Raw genomic sequence first — 21,934 nt, 5'->3', positions numbered from 1 at the left:
ATGGAGAGCTAGTTTCATTGTTGTTGGGGGATTGATGCAGCCACCAAACTCTTATGTATTGTTACTGATTTGAATGTATTTGATGCTTCTTTCATGATTACTAGTATTTTGTTCCTTCTCTTAAAGCTTGTTGTGACATTGTTATCCATGGCACAATTTTAGGGTTTGCTTGATCTTGGGAAATATTGTGTGAACCTAGAACTGGAACAAATTACCAGGGAATTGTATCTAGGGATAGAACTTGAACTTTTGGTTGTCTTAGGTCTCAAGTCTTAAAGCGGATTAACTTTTTAGGTTTTCCAAGGAATTAGAGCTTAATAAGGAAGTTTAGGCTCTTTCTACCAAGGGATTGGGTTTGAGTAAATTAGAAGATTGATATTACTAAGTAAATGAAGAAGGTGTAAGTTTACATGCATAAGAGTGAAGTAGGTGAAATTATACCCGCCAACAATATCAATTCATATCACTTCTAATCTTATCCATTTTCAAGTGTTTGAGTCATCAAAGATCACTTTTACTATTTACGTTTCATCTTTACTTTAATTGCATAAAAACTCAAATTATGGAATCATTCTTTAGTCTAAGTTAGTTTGAAATTATACAATTGTTTGGTGACACGAGTCTCTTGGGAAACGATATCCAGTCTTACCGGTTTATTACTTGAAACGATTTGGTACACTTGTCAAAGTCTCAACACATAACATATTCGATAATCATCATTATTACCACAACAATCTCAGAACCATAGTTCATACATAATATCATTAAATAAGAACTTTCGACTTTCTCAAATCATTAACATGTATAAACACGAATTTGAACGTAGAATACCACCAAAACAGAGACGTACACTCGTTCTAAAACCATACACAGGTTCAAAACATATTCATTCCCATGAATCAAGAACACACGGAAACAAAAAACCAAATGTTAGTTCCCTTTATAGTTTTCTCCTAGTGTGCTCAACAAAACTAGCTTTCGGCGGTCGTTCCACAAACTTAGACTTATCTTCCACACCAAGCTCCAGCCTCAAGACCTCTCTACCTTAAGAATATCAAGTTTCAGACTCTTCTTTAGGTCTGAAGGGTATGAAACATGCCTTAAAATAGGCAAATACGTTTTTGAAACGCGTCCAGATTTGACTAATTCGCTCAAGCTAAAGGAGTCAATTCGCCCAAGCGAATTGTCCAGTTCGTTCAAGCGAGCCAAAAAGCTCTCGACAAATTTCTCTGCTTTCTGCTCCTTTTCAAAATGAATCTACTTTTCCAAGACACGAGGCAATTGGCCCAAGCGAATATCCAAGCTCGCCCAAGCGAAAGAAAAAATTTTCAGACAACATTTTTTGTGTTGTCAAACCCTTTTTAGAGGGAATATTTCTTTTCCATGTTAGCTGCTTGTCCAAGCGAGTCCTCCAGCTCGTCCAAACGAACAAAAAACGTCCTAAACGCCAGATTCTCTTCCAGAGGCGCGGTAATACGCTTAGACAGTGTTTTTTGGTCTCCCAACGAGCCAAAATTACACTTATCTTCTTAAACTCAAGGGTCTCACACATTGCATTTCTCTAATAAGCTTCATTTGGTCTTGTTGGTCTCCCATGTTTCCTGTGGTCACCATTGGGTGTCTTCTTTCGTCCTTGGGCCCCATGATGAGCGTCAAAATGTTTCGATTGTAGGGATCGAGTTTAATCCTTCTTATATGAATAGTCTACGAAGTCCAAACTTAGGTAACAATTTAATCTTCTAGTCTTTTTCCGTCGTTCAATCCAATCGGGTGTTACTTGCATAAAACACTCTGATGCTAAAGTTAATGTTTGTCCAAATAGCTTAATAATAAATGCGTAGTAAAAAATAACTAACTACCAGAATATCAAACCTGTATTTATAAACTTTCAGAATGAATTTCGGATTAGTGTTGACCTAATTACGGGTCCATACACTAATGACCTGACTTAGTGATTAACATAATTATTCTTATTCATTAATTTTGTTGTGATTTGATCGATTGCTTTACCAATCGTTCTGTTGGGTTGGAAATTCTGTTGAATATTGTGACTAGTCGGTCATATAGTATATTAATAAATAAAAGAAAAGAAAAGGACTAAGAATAAAGTGAAAAAAGGAGTGAGAACAAACATCTCTCAAAATATTTTTAATACCTACATTAGAAATTGAAACTGCATTTTTTTCAACATTTTTTTATGCATTAGTTTGAAAAGATATTTTCTAAAATGTCATCTCTCCGTAAATTGGTTTTCAATTTATTTTAGTGGACTTTATTATTGCTAATTATAAATTTTACGTATTCTCATAAATTAAATCCACCTTTACAGTTTGTCCTTATAATACCATAATCTCTACAACCAAGATTTTGATTTCTTTAGACTTCTTGGAAAGTCTAGAGAGTACTACGTTTTCTCAGTTTGATCTTCTTGGACTTATTGGAAACCCAAGAATGAGTGCTATGTTGAGAGAAAAAAAAGGGTTACCTTATTATTTTATTGCGTAATTTTAACAAATTATAAAATATATAATATTTTAAAACACAATAAATATATATGATGAATTTCATTCTCACTACCATTAACGGTTTCTTCACGAGTTACGAATTCGAATTATGTAAAAGTTCAGCATTAAATCACAATACTAAAAATTGAAATAAAAAATTAATATATAACGTATAAGTTTATATTATTATTGTGTGTACCAGCAGGGACCGGACGCCGTACGGAAAGAGATCCACGTCAGCAGACTACTCAACGGACCGGCCGCCCACATGACCGTGTGGGACTCAGGAGGCTCCCCTTTTACTTACTGAGTGTGAAAGATTGGGTAGTGAAGGACGGACGCCCACACTTACTGCTGGAAAATGTAGGCATGATGGGCGGACGCTCATATGCCCATAATCAATACTCGCCCAAAGCCGGCAGGCCCAGGCCGTGGACCTGTCAGGTTCATGAGGATTAGGCCAACCATGTTGCTAACCAACTTAGCTTAAGGTAAGTAGAGGTTAAAAGCTATTGGGCTGAATTGGGCCGTGATTAACTTTTCACTAATCCCAAGCCCATAACGAAAACTATAAATACAGATCCAAGGTGAGTGGTAGATAGGTTGCATTTACTGCACATTTATTACTGTCTGAGAAAAACGCCTTAGCTCTCAACTGACTTTGGCATCGGAGAATCTTTTGCAGGTCTCCCACCGACGAATTGAGAAGTGGATACGGAAGATTCGACGTACGAAAGACAGAGAGAGAGTGACGTGGAAACGTGGGACCAGCACTGCCCCTCACCTCCGAAACATTTGGCGCCCACCGTGGGGCCGTGTGATTTTAAACACCCAATGGTGACCACGAGAAATATGAACACCGAGGACCCTATCGAGATGATCAGAGTTTTACAACAGAAGATGGATGAGATGCAACAATGTCATGAAGATGAGCTGGCGGTAGTAAAGGCCGACTGTGAGGCCCGGATAAGTCGGGAGATAGCCAAGAAGGACGGGGACGAGCGGGCGAAGGAGAAGGGGAAGGCGGTCTCGGACGAACGCTCGGAACAGAATACCGAGCGCGACGAGACCTGGAGGCCGACTGGCACAGAGGTCGAGGGGAGTAAGGCCAAGTCTGTGCACGCGGAGAGCGCGGCCGAGGACAGACGGATGGTGGTCAAACCGTAGCCTTCCTCCACGATGTTACTCCCCTTCGCTTAAAACATAATGGACGTTCAAATCTCTGAACAGTTCATTGCACCCCAATTCAAAATGTACGATGGCACCACCGACCTTGAGGGCCACATCAAAACGTTCTCAAACGCAATGGCATTCAGAACGGGTAATGACGCCATCTGGTGCCGAGCGTTCTCGTTATCCTTGGAAGACGAGGCCCTTGAATGGTTCAACAACCTGCCTCCCAATTCCATAGAGAATTTCGCAGGACTAAAGCAGCTATTTATCCGGCAGTTTGCGGCTAACAGCACACAAGACTTGACCGTGTTCGAGTTAGTCAACCTGAAACAAGGAAAGGAAGAAACGCTGAGAGCGTTCATAGACCGGTACCAGAAAACCGTCCGGCGGGTGAAGGCGTTAAGTCCGGAGCTCGCCCTCCATTACATCCTACTCGCCCTCAAGCCCGGACCATTCAAAGACAGCGTCTGTCGGCGAGCCCCTAAGACTATGGAGGAGTTAAGGGAGCGCGCGGCAGACGAGATAAGGGTTGAGGAGATGAAGTTGTCTTACAAAAACGAAAATCAGGAGCTGTGGGGCGAGAAAATGGACAGGGGCAAACCCGGTAATTCGGCCGGAAAACCGGGCGGCAGCAGGCAGAAGGAACCCCGCCGAGGGCCCCGATTCCAGCAATATACCCCCCTTAACGCTCCCCAGGAAAAGATCCTTCGGGAGGCGCTCAGCGCAGATCTGCTCCCGGAGCCTATGAAGCGACCAATGTAACATCCCAATTATATAATAATCAATATTATATAATAAGGACGTTAACATCCAAATATAGAGAACAGTCGGAGTATGACGTGAAATAAAATATGAAATTACAGTCATTCAGAAATAAAAGAAACTAAAATTTAAACTTGAACAGTTGAAAGGATTAAACACTACAAGTGTTTAATCAAGAATTTCTAAGAAGACTACTCCACAATATCAGTAACCTCCAGCTCTTGCTCCAAGGGAAATCTCCTCGACAACGTCTGCTCCCATCCAAGTGGACGATCATCGCCAAGGAAACATACCCAAACAGCACATAACAAAAACAATGCAAGGGTGAGCTAGATATAAAAGCATGTTATACATATAGCATAGGTAATTCATATAATCATACTTAGATTCGTATAAAAGAACAATTAGAGCATACTCATTAAACCACAATTCACCCACTTACACGACATGCAAAAGTCATTCAAACATGGTAGACTAACATCACAATACTTGTTACTTTATACCCCGACTTGTTACTTTATAGACCGACTCGTCCGGACTAGAATGTATGTAGAGCTGGGGCGGGTTGTGCACTTGTGATGGCCCCTACTGCTTTGCAAAGCCATTGCCGAGGGGTTTCACCCGACCATACACAAGGTTAGTCCGTTACCGCGGAATAGACCTCCAATGATAGCGTCTACCCTAGGACCTCCCACTACTCCCACCACACGCGTCAATCCTCTCTAAGTGAGAATGAAAGACCGTTGGAGTGTTAGGGATAACCCCCCATATGGAAGCCTCTTACATTCATTCAATACACTAACCGATCCCACCGAGAGATCTTAATTTCCGATTAAATCTTACCATTTTAAATCTCATGATATTTCTTTTGGATCAACAATGTACATCATAAACTACTTATAACCATACACTTTCAACCAATCTGGATCACATGAAGATGCATTCATAAATTGTAACCGAAATATTTAAATAACATAACTTACTGGATGAGAGAAAACATAACAGAAAATATCACCACAGTAAATCCAACCTATCTCTTCCATTCACGTAAATCACATCACAGTATATATTCCAAACATTCCACATGCATAAAAATCTGTTAAGCAAACAACATTAATCAATCCAATACACATTACTAAACCGTAACAGTCTCAAGAGAACCACTAAACAACACAAATTCCCGTAACTCATACTTAGACAAAGAAAATGGCTTTGAAACCATCACCAACAGTCCCGGAAGGTTCCAAAACCTCCAAAACGACTTAAGAAACGTCCAAAACGGACACCCGGAACCCCAAAAACTATCAAAAACAAAGACCAAGCCACTTTCTGCGAACAACTCGCGCCCGGGCGCGAGATGAGGGGCGCTGGGCGCGATTTTTCCCGAGAGTCTCGCGCCTGGGCGCCACTGGGGCGCCGGGCGCGAACCAGAAGTCGTCCAACCCCATACCAGTTGACAACAACCATTTTGCACCTGTTTTGATCAGTTTGATGACTCTAACAAGTCACAAATGACTTACCTAAGATATCCCAATAGCCCAAATGTACTCAAAATCCTTACTTCCCAAAATCACTACCTCACTTCCTCTCAAAGTGACCCAAGATTCTACCAGCTTATTCGAAACATTGTATACTTTCTTTACCTTCCACTTGATCACCCCTCCAACAGAATACATACATCAACATACCAAATCTCAAATATCATCTCAGTCCAACCACATCCACAGTCACAAATTTCCAACATACAGAGATCAACACATGTATTTCATACAACCCATAAAAAAGGATCTAGCTCCCCTTACCTCTTGAAGACTTCCTTTGTGAATCTTTGAATCTATCTTCTCCAAGACTTGCAGCACCAAGGTTTCTTTCCCACTCCAGCAACTATGAACTTCACCTTCCTCACTAATTTGTAGCAAGAGTTTCTCTCCCATTTCAGAACCCAGTACTCATTTTATCTCTTACGCCTAATGCTTTTCTGAATTGTGCCAAAGTGAGAGCAAAAATCTGAACGTGTTGCTCCCCATCCTCCAAATAAAACAAACTCTTCCCCTTTCCAGGCAATTGGTGCTTCCCTCCCTGATTTCTTCTCCCAAATTCCTTTTAAAATAATTGCACTTCAATCATACAACAAATGGGTGTCCCCACCACTTAAAATAATTTTGAGGTCCTTACATTCTTCCCAACACAAAAATTTTCGTCCTCGAAAATTAAGTTTACTAAAACTAGTTGAGATACGTCTCTCTCATCTTGTCCTCTAACTCTTAGGTAGAGTTGCCATCCCACAACTCATATAACAAACTTATCCGGGCAATTCCCACCGCTCAAAGAGCTCATCAGGACAACTCCCACCACATACAAAGAGACAATTCTAGGTCAACATACATATCACATCTCACACCAAAATCAGGTCATAACTACACTTACTCACATAGCAAGAGATCCTCTCTAATTGAATGTTTCATACTCCCAAAATGTGGCAAAAATTGCATACTACAATATTTTTTTTTTAACCGATACTATTGAAGGTTCCGGTATGCATGACCGGAACTGTGGGCACAGTGAGGTTCCTTGGCTATAAAACGAGGTGCTAGCCGCGTTGGGCGACACTTCGAAACATTGAGATTTTGGAGCGTGTGAGAGAGAGATCTTCTTAGTGAGAGAGTTTGTGAGATCTGAACGCCTGAGTGTTGGAGATCGAAGAGCTTGAACGCGAGATCGGAAACCTTTCCAGCCAAACTTCAACCTTCATGTTCCAAGGCTTTGCTCCGTGGCGAGTAAGTACTTCTTTTCTCTTATCTCTTCCTTTCCTTTACTCCGCTTCTCCTTCTTCTTTACTTCTTCCTTCTTTTCTTTCTTTTCTCCTCTCTGCTTCCTTTTATGTACTTTTTCTTTTCTGAGCTTTTATTACTCGCAATTATATAATCTGCTCTCATCTTTACTTTCCGATTGTTATTTACTTCAGCTCCTTTACTTGCTTTCTTCTTCTTCTATTTTTTTTTAACTAATACTAAGAACACACTGCCTTAACAAAGATAAGGGGTATATCGGCTGGAAACCAGACGTTAATCTCCCTTCGTTTGAAGGTATAGCAGAGACAATCGGGTAGAACAACGCCACGTACCCCATAAAAAAAATGAAACTTTAGAAAAAGAAAACTTTATTTGTATGCACAAAATGGACACAAACAAACTTGGATGTAGATCCGTTTAGGAACATTTGCGAGGACCGTGAAACAGATCTATTTTTGGACATTGAGACTAAAAAAAAAATAAAAATTGGACAATGAAAATTGAACTAATCAAGAAGAAGCAAAATGAAAAACTTAACTTAAATTGGAACCTGACTTCACTTGTAATAAATCTTTTTACTTTTACTTTACTTTATGTACAAAAACTTAGAAAATGGATATGGAAGCCAAGACAGTTCAGAAACGATGGCGCTCTACCCCGGAGCAAGTTAGAATCTTGCTGAACATCTACAACCATGGGATCATCAATCCTAGTCGAGATCAAGTTCGCGAGATTACAGGACGACTCCAAGAGTACGGGGAAGTCGGAGAATACAGCGTCTATTGTTGGTTTCAAAACCATGGAAATCGGGTGAAGAATCGGGGGATGGATATCGTGGGACCGTTCCCCATAGGCCGAGCCCAGAAGAGATTCCTGCTAGTAGCTGTGGACTACTTCACTAAATGGGTAGAGGCTGAACCCCTAGCTACCATAACGGCCGCCTAGGTCCAAAAATTTTGCTGGAAATTAATATGCCGCTTCGGCCTCCCGCGCACCATCATCACGGATAACGGCCGACAGTTCATCGATAGAAAGCTGGCCGAGTTCTTTAAGGGGCTGGGGATTAGACATATCACCAGTTCGGTAGAGCACCCCAGACGAACGACTAGGTAGAAGCAATGAACAAGACGGTAGTCGCTAAGCTGAAGCGGCGGTTAGGAGAGCGAAAGGAAGCGTGGGTTGACGAGCTACCCGAAGTCCTGTTGGCCTATCGATGTACGCCTCATGGAACAACCGGGGAGACCCCCTTCAACTTAACATATGGCACTGACGCCATGTTGCCGGTTGAGCTGGGAGAGCCATCATTGCGGCGGCAGATCGAGGACCTGCAGCTAAACAGCCAGAAACTAAGGATCGAGCTGGATTCCTTAGACGAATGTCGAGACCGGGCGGCCTTAAGAGCCGAAGCGTGCAAACGCATGGTGGAAAGGAAATACAACTCCAAGGTGCGGCCTATAAGTTTCCAGGAAGGCGACTTAGTATGGAGAAATGCTGGAGAAGCTCGCCGAGTAGCTGGGCATGGCAAGTTGGCAGCAAAATGGGAAGGACCTTTCCGGGTAGTCGAAGCGCTCGGAAATGGAGCATACAGACTACAAAACTCGGACGGACGGCCTATCCCAAGCACTTGGAACGCCACACATTTAAAATTTTATTTCAGTTGAATCATGATTTGTATTTTCATCGTTCAATTATTAATTCAATGACAGGACGCCCGATCTTTCTCAAGATTAAATCTCAGATTAAAGCAAAAGTCCAAGTTGATGAACGGAGAGTTCCCTAGGAACCAGTGTCAACTTGGCCAGACGGTGAACGGAGAGTTCTTTCCGAAGAACCACTGCCATCCGCGCCCTAAAAGTCCAAGTTGATGAACGGAGAGTTCCCAGGAACCACTGTCAACTTGGCCGGACGGTGAACGGAGAGTTCTTTCTGAAGAACTACTGCCGTCCGCGCCCTGAAAGTCCAAGTTGATGAACGGAGAGTTCCCAGGAACCACTGTCAACTTGGCCGGACGGTGAACGGAGAGTTCTTTCCGAAGAACCACTGTCGTCCGCACCCTGAAAGTCCAAGTTGATGAACGGAGAGTTCCTAGGAACCACTGTCAACTTGGCCGGACGGTGAACGGAGAGTTCTTTCCGAAGAACCACTGTCGTCCGCGCCCTAAAAGTCCAAGTTGATGAACGGAGAGTTCCCAGGAACCACTGTCAACTTGGCCGGACGGTGAACGGAGAGTTCTTTCCGAAGAACCACTGTCGTCCGCGCCCTAAAAAGTCCAAGTTGATGAACGAAGAGTTCCCCAGGAACCACTATCAACTTGGCCGGACAGTCAGCAAAGATTTCTTTGCCGAAGAGCCACTGACCATCCGCGCCTCAAAGGCCCAAGACGATTTGGGCGGGCAGTTAACGAAGAATAGCATTTACTTTACCTCAAACCAAAAAATATAACTGAACATAAAAGAGAGCAAAGAAAATAAAGGCGTATTGATCAGCGAAAGCACCAAAATGTGCCAACATTTAAAAAAGGACCGCACGGCCAACATCTCGACAACCCAAGATGTTGGGCGGGCGGCCACAAGAATACACGTGACAAAAAATTAGTATTAAGAGAAAATCTAAGTATCCCTAACGACCTCCTCTTCAGCCTGCCCGGCCTCAACGGCTTCCACAGCTCCGGAAGGTCCCTCGACCGCTGGACCGTCGTCATCCATAGTATTCAGATCCACGAGGATGCCATCAAAAACGTCCTTCTCGATGTCGAAACCCAGGGCGTACGGTTCCTGAACACCTGCCAGAAGGGACGCCTGCCGGAGGGCCTTGTTGAAACCCTCCTCGTGCTAAAAAACGATAGTCGCCTCGAGCTCGGCGATCTTCTCGTTGGCCTTCGCCAGATCGGCGGACAGAGCCTGGTTCGTCTTGTGGAGTCCAGCCTCAGAGTTTTGATGGCGAGAAACCTTGTCCTTCAACTGGCTGCACTCCTCCAGGAGCCGTTCGCGTTCGCCCCGGACGACCGCCAGACTATCGTTGGCTTCAGCAGTCTCCCTCTTCGATCTCTCAAGAGCGGCCTCCAACTGCTCGATCCTCTTGTCATACTCGTCTTGATTCAGGATCAGCTGCTCCACTGCTGATTGGAGGGAGGACGAGTTCTTCTTCTCCGCCAACAGCTCGGCACGCACTTCTTCCACCCCCGGGCGGTCGGCAAACTCCTTTAAATACCACGCAAGGGAGGCCGCCCGGGTTGACATCTCTAGCATGGTATTAGTGAGTTCTACCTCAGAAAGAGGCTCGATGAGCGCCCGCTGCGAAGAGCTCATGTGGAATTTTGTCCGGTCGCTCATGTTGAACGTCAGACCAAATATCCCGCCCGGTAGGGGAACCGCGGGAGTCCTCTCCTTGTTCTTCTCTTTTTCCTTGCCCTTACGGGCTCTCTTCGACGCCGACCGTGACGAAGATCCTTCCTTGTCCTTTCGGCCTTCGACCGCAGGATCCTTCCTTTTGCGCGCCAAAGGGGCGCCAGAAGTAGTAGCCGCCTCGGAAGACGGATCCATGAGAACTGCTGCAAGTTCAGAAGTTGGGGGTAGGCGGTCGCCCATTTCAACCTGGGGAGCTTGTTATGCCTGCGTAGAGCGGCCGCCAGAGAGTACTTTAGGCGGAGGACGGGGTGCTTTAGGCATGACCTTCGGCCGGGCTGAGGATGAGCTGGCTCCACCCCGCTTTCGGGAAGCCATGAAGTTGGATTGACGGGGAGCAGGAGTCGTCATAAGTTCTGAAAGAAACAAACCAATTCAGAAACGTTAAGATCAGTGTACTAAATACAAACAAACTCAACATAATAATACCATACCGAACGCCTTTTGTCCACAATCCTCGAGACTAAGGCATTCGACCAAATGACTGGCGGAAATCCGGCGGGGGAGGGCATTTATGGTGCGCACGGCCTCTAAGTCGGACGGACTCAACGCTCCCACAGGGGACGCCTTTATTCTCCGGGGCTCCCTCGTCCAGTAAAAGGGGAACAACGGTTTTCCCTCGCCATCGTGGAACTCATGGCGGCCGGCGGCGTCAATAATTATTTTAAAGTAGTGATGCTTGAAGTTCTTGAATGAATCCGAGAATGGGTGGAAGAGCGTCCTCTCCCGGACGGAGGTGAAGGACACCCAACCACCGTTTGGAGGCGGACGGACTTCAAAGTAGTGGAAGAAGACAGGGATCGTGGGAATGACGCCCACGGCCAAGCACATAGCCAAAAATGCTTGCACGGCCGCCCAGGAGTTAGGATGCAGTTGCGCAGGAGCCACGTTGGCCTCTCGGAGGATGGCCATTTGGAACTCAGTAAAGGGAACTCGGACGAAAAGATGAGTAAAGAAGTTCACATACATATAGAAGAAGTCATCCGGGCTCGACCTCTTTTCATAGAAAACCCTTTCGTTCCTCATACTAACGCCCGCCCAGATCAATCGCGAGTCCTCTATATCCCGGACGATATGCGTACGATTGACCCTCCACTCCAGATCCTTACGGGAGCCGTACGCGGAAGCATACAGGCCGGGGACGTAAGGAGCCCATTCAGATACCACTATCCCATAACCGTCTGGCTCGTAAGGAGACCCCTCTACCCGGATGCCTCCTTGGAGCAAGAAGAGAGGAACGCCGTGGAATATCCGATCGCCCGCCGTGGTCGACGTCTCCGGATCCGATCCCGTGAACTCAACAGCCTCATCCAGGAAGCGAGAAGAAACCGAACTGGGAGAATCGCCGCCGCTCCTTGTCGACCCCCCCAGACTCCGCCCGACGACTCAGAACCAGAAGACTCGGTATGGACAACGGCCATTTATTACCTGAGGGAAAAAGAATTTCGAATCTTGAAGGAAACGAAGAGAAATGAAAATGACACCGTTCCCCTCCACTATTTATAGAAAAATTTAGGTGACCGTTGAAGGCATCCGTGCCGTCTAGATCCAACGCAACCAACGCCCCATATCTGACGATGTTTCACCTTCCGCCAGTGTGGAGGCACCACGTGTTTTCCCGCCAAAAGTCCAAACTCAAAAGCCCACCAGATCCGGCCCAATTACGGATCGCTAGCCCACACCACACAACACTCGAAGTCCTACGTACACTACGTGCACTAGGGCTTGGGGGGCTTGTGTACCAGCAAGGACCGGACGCTGTACGGTAAGAGATCCACGTCAGCAGACTACCCAACGGACCGGCCGCCCACATGACCGTGTGGGACTCAGGAGGCTCCCCTTTTACTTACTGAGTGTGAAAGATTGGGTAGTGAAGGGCGGACACCCACACTTACTGCTGGAAAATGTAGGCATGATGGGCGGACGCCCATATGCCCATAATCAATACTCGCCCAAAGCCGGCCGCCCAGGCCGTGGACCTGTCAGGTTCATGAGGATTAGGCCAGCCATGTTACTAACCAACTTAGCTTAAGGTAAGTAGAGGTTAAAAGCTATTGGGCTGAATTGGGTCGTGATTAACTTTTCACTAATCCCAAGCCCATAACGAAAACTATAAATACAATTTGCAGGTCTCCCACCGACGAATTGAGAAGTGGATACGGAAGATCCAACGTACAAAAGACGGAAAGAAAGTGACGTGAAAACGTGAGACCAGCACTGCCCCTCACCTCCAAAACATTGTGTAATAACAAGGTATTACTCCTCACATGATTATCTTAAAACATACTATATATATCAATTTATAACTAAATTATATTGTTAAAATGTTTCACTCGTACATATTTCATTACCTACATTTATTTAAATTTATTCATTTTTTATTTTCCTTAAATTGCATTGAAAGAACGTGTTACGTGGTGGCCTCTCCACCGCCAATTCTACCAACCTCAGTTAATTAGTCTTACCTAAAATTTCACACAAGAACGCTCCCTGTCGCAGTGTTCAGACAGAACCATTTAAAATCCGCAGGTCAAGTTCACAGTTTGGCAGAGAAGGGAGAAATTTTAAGCCTGCAATGGCGAAAGAGTATGGAGAAGTTGAGTTGTTTGGTTTGAGGGGAAGCCCTTATGCTGGCAGGGTGCAGATAGCGCTGGAACTGAAGGGGGTGAAATACAGATACGTTGAAGAAGATCTTAGAAACAAGAGTGATCTTCTTCTGAAATACAACCCTATTCACAAGAAGGTTCCTGTGCTTGTCCACAACGGAAAACCTTTGGCTGAGTCCCTTGTCATTCTTGAATACATTGATGAGATATGGCAGAACCATCCCATCTTGCCGCAGCACCCCTATGATAGATCTTTGGCTCGATTCTGGTCAAGGTTTATTGATGACAAGGTAAGCAACTCCGGCCATAGTTTCAGTATTTTTATTCGTTTCGTTTCATTTCATGTAAAGAAATGATTTTATATCAATGTAGTGTCTGCCTGCAATATCAAAGGCTGCATTTACTGCAAATCAGGAGGAACGGGAGAAAGGCACTGAGGAATCACTTCATGCTCTTCAGTTTCTGGAGGATGAACTGAAACACAAGTTCTTTGGTGGTGAGAGTATTGGCCTAGTGGACATAGCCGCCGGCTTCATAGCTTTCTGGCTCCCTGCAATTCAAGAGGCTGTGGGGTTGAAACTGCTCAGCTCTAAGAACTTTCCAAAGCTTTCTAAATGGAGTGAAGAATACACCAACCACCCCGTTGTCAAAGAGAACCTTCCCCAAAGAGAGAGAGTTGTGGGTTTTTTCAAAGCGCGATATGCATCCATTATTGCTCAAAATTAGGTTAATTATAAGTATGATGGAGACTCATGAGTCATGATTTACCAGAAACAGAAGCAACACTTTTCTTATGTTTTTAACTTTTTCTTTTTTGCGTCCACTTTAAGCTCAATTGACCACCCGAAGGTTTTAAATAAAAAGTTGTTAGCATTCTACTTTGGGTGGCTTCATTAAAGATCTTTGGCTGAAATTTCTTGTAAACTTGTAGTGTTTTATCTTCCTATTGTGATAGAAGACCAATTACCATCATAAAGAACATTATCGTTATTATTTTGAGAATCACCATATCACTAAAGAAATAAGATCATCATACCCACAAAGAAATAATATTACCACAAGATTATGATGTGGAAACTTTAAAATCATAGAAAAACTACAAACGTTTAACTTTAGGTATACCGGCACTCTTATAAACAAGAATTTAATTAAAACTTTACAACAGGCTACTACAAGAGTATAAAAAAATTAAATATTAACTTATAAGTATCTTTAAGGGGACAAGAAATATCATAGACATAAGATTCATTAGCTATTATCACTCACTCCTTTGCTTATCCTTTGCTTATCCTAGGTAATGCATAATTTTTCAAGATTATTATTTTCATCAACTAAACAATTTCAATGATTATAATAAAACATCTTTATTTTCTATACCAATAATCATACTTCAACACAAAAAGTATATTTACTTGGAATTAAATCATCTCAAGAAATTCTTTTCATTGCACACATGCTTCAGAGGTAATCAATTTTAATGTATAATCACTACATACAATGCATCAATATTAGCGAATGTCATTGTACAATACCAAACCCTGCATAAATGTTAACCAATGACCGTATAATCACCACACCACTAGTAAAAATCGCAATATATACGCTTCGATTTAAGTGAAACCGAAGCGTATAAAAGCGCGGTAGCAGTTTCGTAAATATTTATAAAAAATATGCCTCGGTTGCCATAAGTCCGGTGCCTAAAGCCAGATACTAACTCGGTTCTTATTAAAGCCGAGGCATAAAACATTTACGACACCGGTTAATGAAAGACCGAGACATAAGGATCTGATACTGCTTCGATTGATGCAGGATCGAGGCACAAAAACCTGCACGTTTTCCAGTAAAGCAGGGCAGAAAGAGCTACGGCCTCGGTTAATAACAGAACCGAGGCGTAATGTGTTGCACCTTTTCAGTGAGTCACTTCTACTCTAAATGTTTCATTTCACATTTCACGTTTCACTTTCCCTCATCCCCTCCCTCCTCTCCTACAACCCCTCCCATTCTCCAGTCCCCTCTCCCTCAACTCCATCATTCTCTCACCAGATGACTTCTCCTTTTGCATCCCCAGGACGGTGCGGCGACGGTGCGGCGAGGCGAGACGAGACGAGATCTGACGAGACGAGGCGTTCACGGTGACGAGACGAGACGGTGTGGCGACGGTTCGACGAGGACAAATCTCGCGACGGTGCGGCGAGGAGAGACGGTGCGGCCAGGCGAGACGGCTCGCAACGGTGCGGCGAGGCGAGAGAGATCTCGACGGCGCGGCGAGGGAGCTCACGACGGTGCGGCGAGAGCCCGCGACGGTGCGGCGGGAGCCCGCGACGGGTGGCGAGACAGCCCGCGACAGCGGCTGCAATGGCGGAAACCCTTTTCTGCGTTTTTTGGTTTTTGATTTTTGGTTTTTGGTTCTGTTTCTCTGCAGGTGGATGTCAAAATGGATCTCTGATTTTTTATTTTTGGTTTGGATCTCTGATTTTGGTTTGGATCTCCCGTCTGCTCTCTCTGCTTCCTGTTCTCCCTTCTTAGACATCTGAGTTGAGTTTGTTTGTGAAAGTAATTTTGTCCAAAGACATGGATGAAGAAAATTGCAGAAAAGAGAAAGAAGTTTAACCACAAAGAGAATAAACAAACATAACAACACTGATCTCGGTTGAAAATAAAAAAAATTAAAAAACTTTACTGCCTCGGTTGTCTGTGAACCGAGTTAGAATCTGAATCCTTTTGATTCGGTTCAGAACCGAGTCAAAAAATTCATTCTTTTTACCTCGTTTGAATATGCACCGGTCGTAGAACCGGTGTCTATAAGTGAAAATGACCGAGGCAGTATACCTTTATTGTACTAGTGCACACTTCGCATCAACATTAGTTAATGTTCATGCATTAGCACTACACACCTTGTGATGGAGAAGTTCCTTCAACATTGTTGATGAAACTCTTTGATGAAAAGATGAAAATGCGAAAGCATAAAGAAGAAGTGTTGAAGTGACTTGATATTGTGGTTTGATGATGCATCCTAGAAGGAGGTGGGGTCAACTTTGTAGGAAAAGATAGAAGAAGCCTAGAAAAGAGACTACTCTAATGAAAACTTTGGAAGAGAGGCTTGCAATTTTGGCAAAGTTTACTAATATCATTCAAGTTCTAATTGTTTATAAAGGGGTGCTTATCCTTTTATAGGGGAAGGAGAGAGCTAAAGTACGTGCACTTAAGAAAGAGCCTAGAAGCTTCCTTGGTCAAGGGGGGTGAATGAGAGCATCTCCCTTAAACTAACTCTCTACTTTCGTCCAAATACAAAGCAAGGGAGCCTCCCTCTTCAAGTGGACCCGGTCAAGAATATTCCTCCATGTTCAAAGACTTCTTTAAGGCCTAATCCATACTCATTTATGTGTTAATCATTATTTAAGGCTCTAATGATGCGCTAATCCTCTTCTAAGGTGTGTCAAGCTTCTAAACTACTCTACACAAGGTTATTTGCCAAATACAAGACCAAAAAGGAAGCTATATCACATATTTACAAAAGTGTTTAAGAGAAAAAGAAGAGGTTAATAGTTGATCCTCCACAAAAGTAGAGTTCTTGGAGCTTCATCTTCCTCTTTCATCCACTTTGCATAGCTTTTGTGAGTGGTCTAATATGTCTTCTAGATGGTCCTCCATCATGCCCTCCCTCTTGAAAATGATTTGTCCTCATATCTTCTTCTTGTTGATCATCACCTGCGAAAGGAATTAAATCACAAATGTTAAAAGTAGGACTGGCACCATATTCAATGGGAAGTTCTAGTTTATATGCGTTATAATTAATCTCACCTTAAAAGGACCATCTCCTTTTAGGCTTAGTTTAGACTTCCTATGAATAGGAAATTTATCTTTCCTCAAGTGGAGCCAAACTAAGTCACCTTCCTCAAAAGTTACTTTCTTCCTCCCTTTGTTGTTGCACTTAATATATTTTTTAGTTTGTTTTTCAATTTGTATTTAACTTTCTCATGCATCTTCTTGATAAACTCAACTTTAGATACTCCTTCTTTATGTAAGAAAGAAGATGTGTCTGGAAGTGAAAGTAAATCAAGAGGAGTGATAAGGTAAAACCATATACAACCTCAAAAGAAGAAAAAATAGTAGTCGTGTGGAGTACTCCGTTATAAGAAAACTATACATGAGGGAGATGTTCATCCTAAGACTTTTTATTCCCTTTTACTATTACCCTAAATAGTATAGATGAAGACCTATTTACTATCTCAGTTTTCCCATCAGTTTGAGGGTGACATGTGGTAGAAAATAGAAGTTTAGTTCCTAGGTTTTTCCATAAAGTTTTTAAAAAATGACTTAGGAACTTAATATATGTATCACACATTATGGTATTGGATAAACCATACAATCTAACAACTTCTTTAAAGAAAAGTCTTGCAATATGGCTAGCATCATCTCCCTTGTGGTAGGGTATAAAGTGAGTCATTTTACTAAATCATTCCATTACCATAAAGAACCACATCAATCTTTGTGGCTCCATTTTGAGCCTTCACTGGACACTGCATTAGTCACTACAAGCTTCACAGATCCATGTTCGCACCTCGTCGAATCTCCACAAACCGAGCTGTAGATTCACTACGCTAAGACGTTGTACAAAAGGCTACAACAACTTTATCAGAAGTCAATGCTTTAGTGTAACAGATCTTTTTTGAAGTTCTCTATAAAATTGAAGACTGCATGAAGAAAAGGAAAGGAACAATTAAATCATGAAGAAGAGAAGAAGAACAATTAAATTGCACATACTCTTATGCTGCTACTCTTTAGCTTTAGTGCACCGTCTAACTTTGAGAATATTTCTTTGTCACAATAATTATTTTAGATTTTATTTTTAATAATTATTATTTTTTAATTACACACAAATTATACACCATTATGTACGGATGTTGGTTTTCACAAATTTTTCCATTCTAACATGCTAAATGTATATATGAATTTTATATATGGAAGAAATCCATATATAAAATCTGTATGTACTTCATTTTTCAAAATCCGTATATAAAATCTGTATATAATACCTATATTATATACGGATTAAAATTCGTATGTAAATATCAGTGGATAACTTGTATTTTTCTTTTAGTGCAAGAGTAATTCAAAACACCCGGTTTGTTTAATTAAGAGAGAGTTAAATGATTTTATCGAGTTGGAATGTTGTATATCAAAATTGGCTTGTTCATAACTTGTTGAAGTGAACCCTTTTAAGAGTTTGTAAAGGAGAACTAAACTTAGCTTACATTAAATGAACCAATATAAAATGAACTTTCATCTTTGCCTTCTTTTTACTATGTTTATAAACTATTTTCTATCCTCAAATGTTTAATACTATCTACAGACCGTCTAAGCATGGTAAACAACGTCTATCACTATTTGTTAAAATTTTTCAAAATCTATTCAAACTCTCTTTCTAATGATCAAAATTTGTTTTACTGATATACCATTATATGTTTAAAGTTAATTAACAACGGACACATCTACACGTGTTGGCTTTTTTTTAATTTTATTTATAATATATTTATTTACTTATTAAAACCGAATAGCAAATTTGTATTATAAGTTTTAAAACTATAATATTACATAATTTCTGTATAAATATTAACAAATTGAAAGTACAAATATAAATAATTAAAAATGTGCTATATTTAAGAAATTATTATTTTAAAATACTTTAAAAGTTTGTTCGTAAAAGATTGTTTGACAGTTTTATAATAATAAACGTCCAAAAAAATTGATCGAATCCGAATATTACAAAATTTTGTTCGATTTTATTTTGATTTTAGATTAAATTTAAACTTAATCGCATTTTTAATTTTATAATGATTCGAGCGACTTTTTAATTAAAAATTTATATAAACGGAGTCGTAAAGAACCTTATTCCTAAAGTGTTAGAAGAGAGAAAGTTTTTGTTTTTAGAAAATAAACGAAAAATATTAATGGAGTAATTTTTCAGAAAATAAATAATAAAGTGAATAAACAAATAAATTCAAGAAATAAGGAGAAAATGCCAACTTTTTACTCAAATGGGTAATAAAACTTTATTGTTACATATTTCTAGATTAACTTCTAGAAAACTTATTTCTCTCACCCTCTTCCACTGGGTACATATTACCAGTAGTTAAGTTTACACCAAATTTGGTATTGCATTACAATTAAAGATGCAAACACATTCAAAAGTATTATTATTGTTGTTGTGAATGCAATTTCCACTCGCTTGTGAGTTTTTAAACATGTTGAAGCAATCCGATTGACATTTTTGGAGGATGCAGTCTGTGGGCTGTAACACTTTTTGACATCTTTGTGGATCTGTTGCGCCTGTTCTTAAAATAACTGAAAAATGAAAAAAAAAAAAAAGAATTCGAACAAATCATTGATCAATAAACAATTTAACATTGAAGAATGTTATCAAAATATTTGAAATTGGAAAATTATCTTACCTGAAATGATAAGGATAAAGGCAAGTATTTGTGAAAAGAAAAACTTAGTCATTTCGAACAATTGTGGTATATCGAAAGCAATAAACTTTACTCTCAATGTTTTTCTGTGTAATATGTTCGATAGACATAAAAAATTTCCTTTAAATAGAGTGAAAGATCTCTTTGAACTCCTTCTTATTTACTTCATGTTTATTATACAAAGTTATATATTTATTATGTTTAATTAAAATTTAATTATTAGGTTTAATTATGATTTAATTATAAGGTTTAATTAAGATTTAAGTCTCTCATAAATGTGCATATTTTTAATCTAGTCTTTATTAAAAATTTTATTGGGTTTTCAAAAAAATTATAATTTTCAATAAATCCCGATCATTTAATTTTTTGTTTTAACTGGTGCAATGGTTAATATTTTGACCCGTCACTTTCTTGTGATCATGTATTAAAGAAATACGAGGTTTAGTAATGAATAAAACAATTTTACCTTTAATGTAAAATGACCAATGCCTTTTATTGCTTCAACATTGTTTTGTATTTACCACAAAACTTCATACTTTTTCACACTTGTGAAAACAAGAAAGTATACAAATTTATTAGAAATTTGAAACTTAATTAAGCATATTTTACTAATCATAATTATATGTTTATTATAAGTAATAAATATATTATATTTCTCATTTATAATATTTTAGTTGAATATATATTTCAATTAGACATGTCAATTTGGTTCTCACTCATATGGACTAGGGTTAGAAAACTCATTAAACCAAAAAGTCCTCAAGCAATGACGAAAATTTCACTTATTATTATTTTTAATTAAATTTAAATTTAAATTTACCAACTATTTATTTATCTTTAATAATCAATATATATATATATATATATATATATATATATATATAATATTTAGTAATTCCAAAAAAAAATTTAGTGTAAATTTTATTAGAATTAATTTAATATTCTCGCTTTTTGGCTAGACTCCATGTTTTTTCTATTATGTTTAAGATTTTATCACAATGTAATATGTATTGTTTTATTAAATACTATACCTTTTCTTCTCTAAATAATTGATAAAATTAATAAATAGGTTATAGTCAATAACTATAATAAACATATATTATATATTTATTTAATAACATAATAATAAGTATGATATAAACATTGATTTAAATGTAATAAGATTACATATTAGATTATCTAATAAAATATATAATATTATATGTACATTGGTTCTAAGAATTAATTAAAGTTTTGTAAGAAGGTTAAACTCACCTTAACCTTAACTCTAACCACTTGAGAGGGTTGTGACCTTTTTTTTGTTCCCAGGACCCTCTTAAAAGAGGATTTTTTTTAAGGATGGACTAAGGTTGGATCATGGGCCATAATTCAAGTTAAAATCTCTAATTTCAATGTTTAAATACATAGTAGAAGTTATAAATTCATTAATCATGATTAATTATATTATACTTAATAAACATATCATATTTAATTAACTATATTAAATAAATACATTATGTTACCCACTCAAGTTTGCTTTGACTTTATGACAAAGTTTTGAAGTTATCTATGTACATGCATACAAAGATAACTTTATCTTTCTATATATAGAACTAAGAGCTCAATTGTATTTTAAATTTTCTTAATATGTTTTGCAAATATTACTTGATAAAGAATATTCAAATAGTAATTTTACCCACGTTCTTGAAGTAAACACAGGTTACCACCCCCTACTAGATTAGATTTAAGTCTTTTTCCTTTACCTAACTAGTAAGCCTCATGGAGGACCATCTAGAGGACGCATTGGACCTCTCACTAGAGCAATGACAAAGAGGATGGAAGAAGAAGATGAACCTCAAATAAATTTACTTCAATAGAGGATTACTTACTACTCTCTTCCTTTCCCTTAAAAACCTTGTAAATAAGTAAAAAAATTCTTTCTTTTAAACCTTGTATTTGGACCAAGAACATTGATTAGTGTTGATTAGGTAGCTTAACATAAGCTAGAGGAGTTTAGTGCCACATTTAGGTCTTGGACCTTAATTAACATCTCATTTGGGCTTGATTTGGGACTTGAAGGTTCATATGGACTTGGAAGAGTGGAGGAACATCCCCATTGGCCGGTCACTTAAGGGAGAGGCTCCCACGCATCCCCCTTGAACGGTTGGTGGAGGGAAAGGCTCTCATTCAATCCCCTTGAACAAAGGAAGCTTCTAGGCCCTTTTGAATTTCAAAGTACCTTTG

At 40.1% G+C, this 21,934-nt stretch overlaps 2 protein-coding genes and 1 long non-coding RNA gene across 4 annotated transcripts; 2 read left to right on the top strand and 1 right to left on the bottom strand.

The window, feature by feature from the left end:
* The first annotated feature begins 3,809 nt into the window (after positions 1-3,809).
* LOC128193930 (uncharacterized) lies at positions 3,810-4,439 on the top strand. Its single transcript, XM_052868126.1, has one exon. The coding sequence runs from the start codon at positions 3,810-3,812 to the stop codon at positions 4,437-4,439; it is 630 nt and encodes a 209-aa protein (XP_052724086.1).
* Positions 4,440-13,138: 8,699 nt separating this feature from the next.
* On the top strand, positions 13,139-14,227 carry LOC108346905 (probable glutathione S-transferase). 2 transcript variants are annotated; one of them, XM_017585967.2, is made up of 2 exons: positions 13,139-13,531; positions 13,614-14,227. In XM_017585967.2, the coding sequence occupies exons 1-2, from the start codon at positions 13,211-13,213 to the stop codon at positions 13,965-13,967; spliced, it is 675 nt and encodes a 224-aa protein (XP_017441456.1). In that variant the 5' UTR covers positions 13,139-13,210; the 3' UTR covers positions 13,968-14,227. The 2 variants fall into 2 exon arrangements, with proteins under 2 accessions (XP_017441456.1, XP_017441457.1); XM_017585968.2 differs by having other exon boundaries at positions 13,140-13,531; positions 13,635-14,227.
* A 5,023-nt stretch (positions 14,228-19,250) lies between these two features.
* On the bottom strand, positions 19,251-19,776 carry LOC128194127 (uncharacterized). Its single transcript, XR_008245452.1, has 2 exons — positions 19,694-19,776; positions 19,251-19,586 (listed from the first exon to the last, which is right to left on the bottom strand). It is a non-coding gene; the product is annotated as an uncharacterized LOC128194127 (long non-coding RNA).
* Positions 19,777-21,934: the final 2,158 nt, after the last annotated feature.

The sequence above is a fragment of the Vigna angularis genome, chromosome 9 (genome assembly GCF_016808095.1).
Source record: "Vigna angularis cultivar LongXiaoDou No.4 chromosome 9, ASM1680809v1, whole genome shotgun sequence".
In the NCBI taxonomy this organism is placed as follows: domain Eukaryota; kingdom Viridiplantae; phylum Streptophyta; class Magnoliopsida; order Fabales; family Fabaceae; genus Vigna; species Vigna angularis.
The sequence above is the reverse complement of the archived record's forward strand: the minus strand, read 5'-3'. Positions and strand labels throughout refer to the sequence as shown.

What these genes read in the sequence shown, in the direction of transcription:
- LOC108346905 (XM_017585967.2), top strand. Translation starts at nt 13,211, where the DNA reads ATGGCGAAAGAGTATGGAGAAGTTGAGTTGTTTGGTTTGAGGGGAAGC. An exon ending in CAAGGTTTATTGATGACAAG is followed by an intron (nt 13,532 to 13,613) that starts GTAAGCAACTCC and finishes ATATCAATGTAG; the next exon opens with TGTCTGCCTGCAATATCAAA.
- LOC128193930 (XM_052868126.1), top strand. Translation starts at nt 3,810, where the DNA reads ATGGCATTCAGAACGGGTAATGACGCCATCTGGTGCCGAGCGTTCTCG.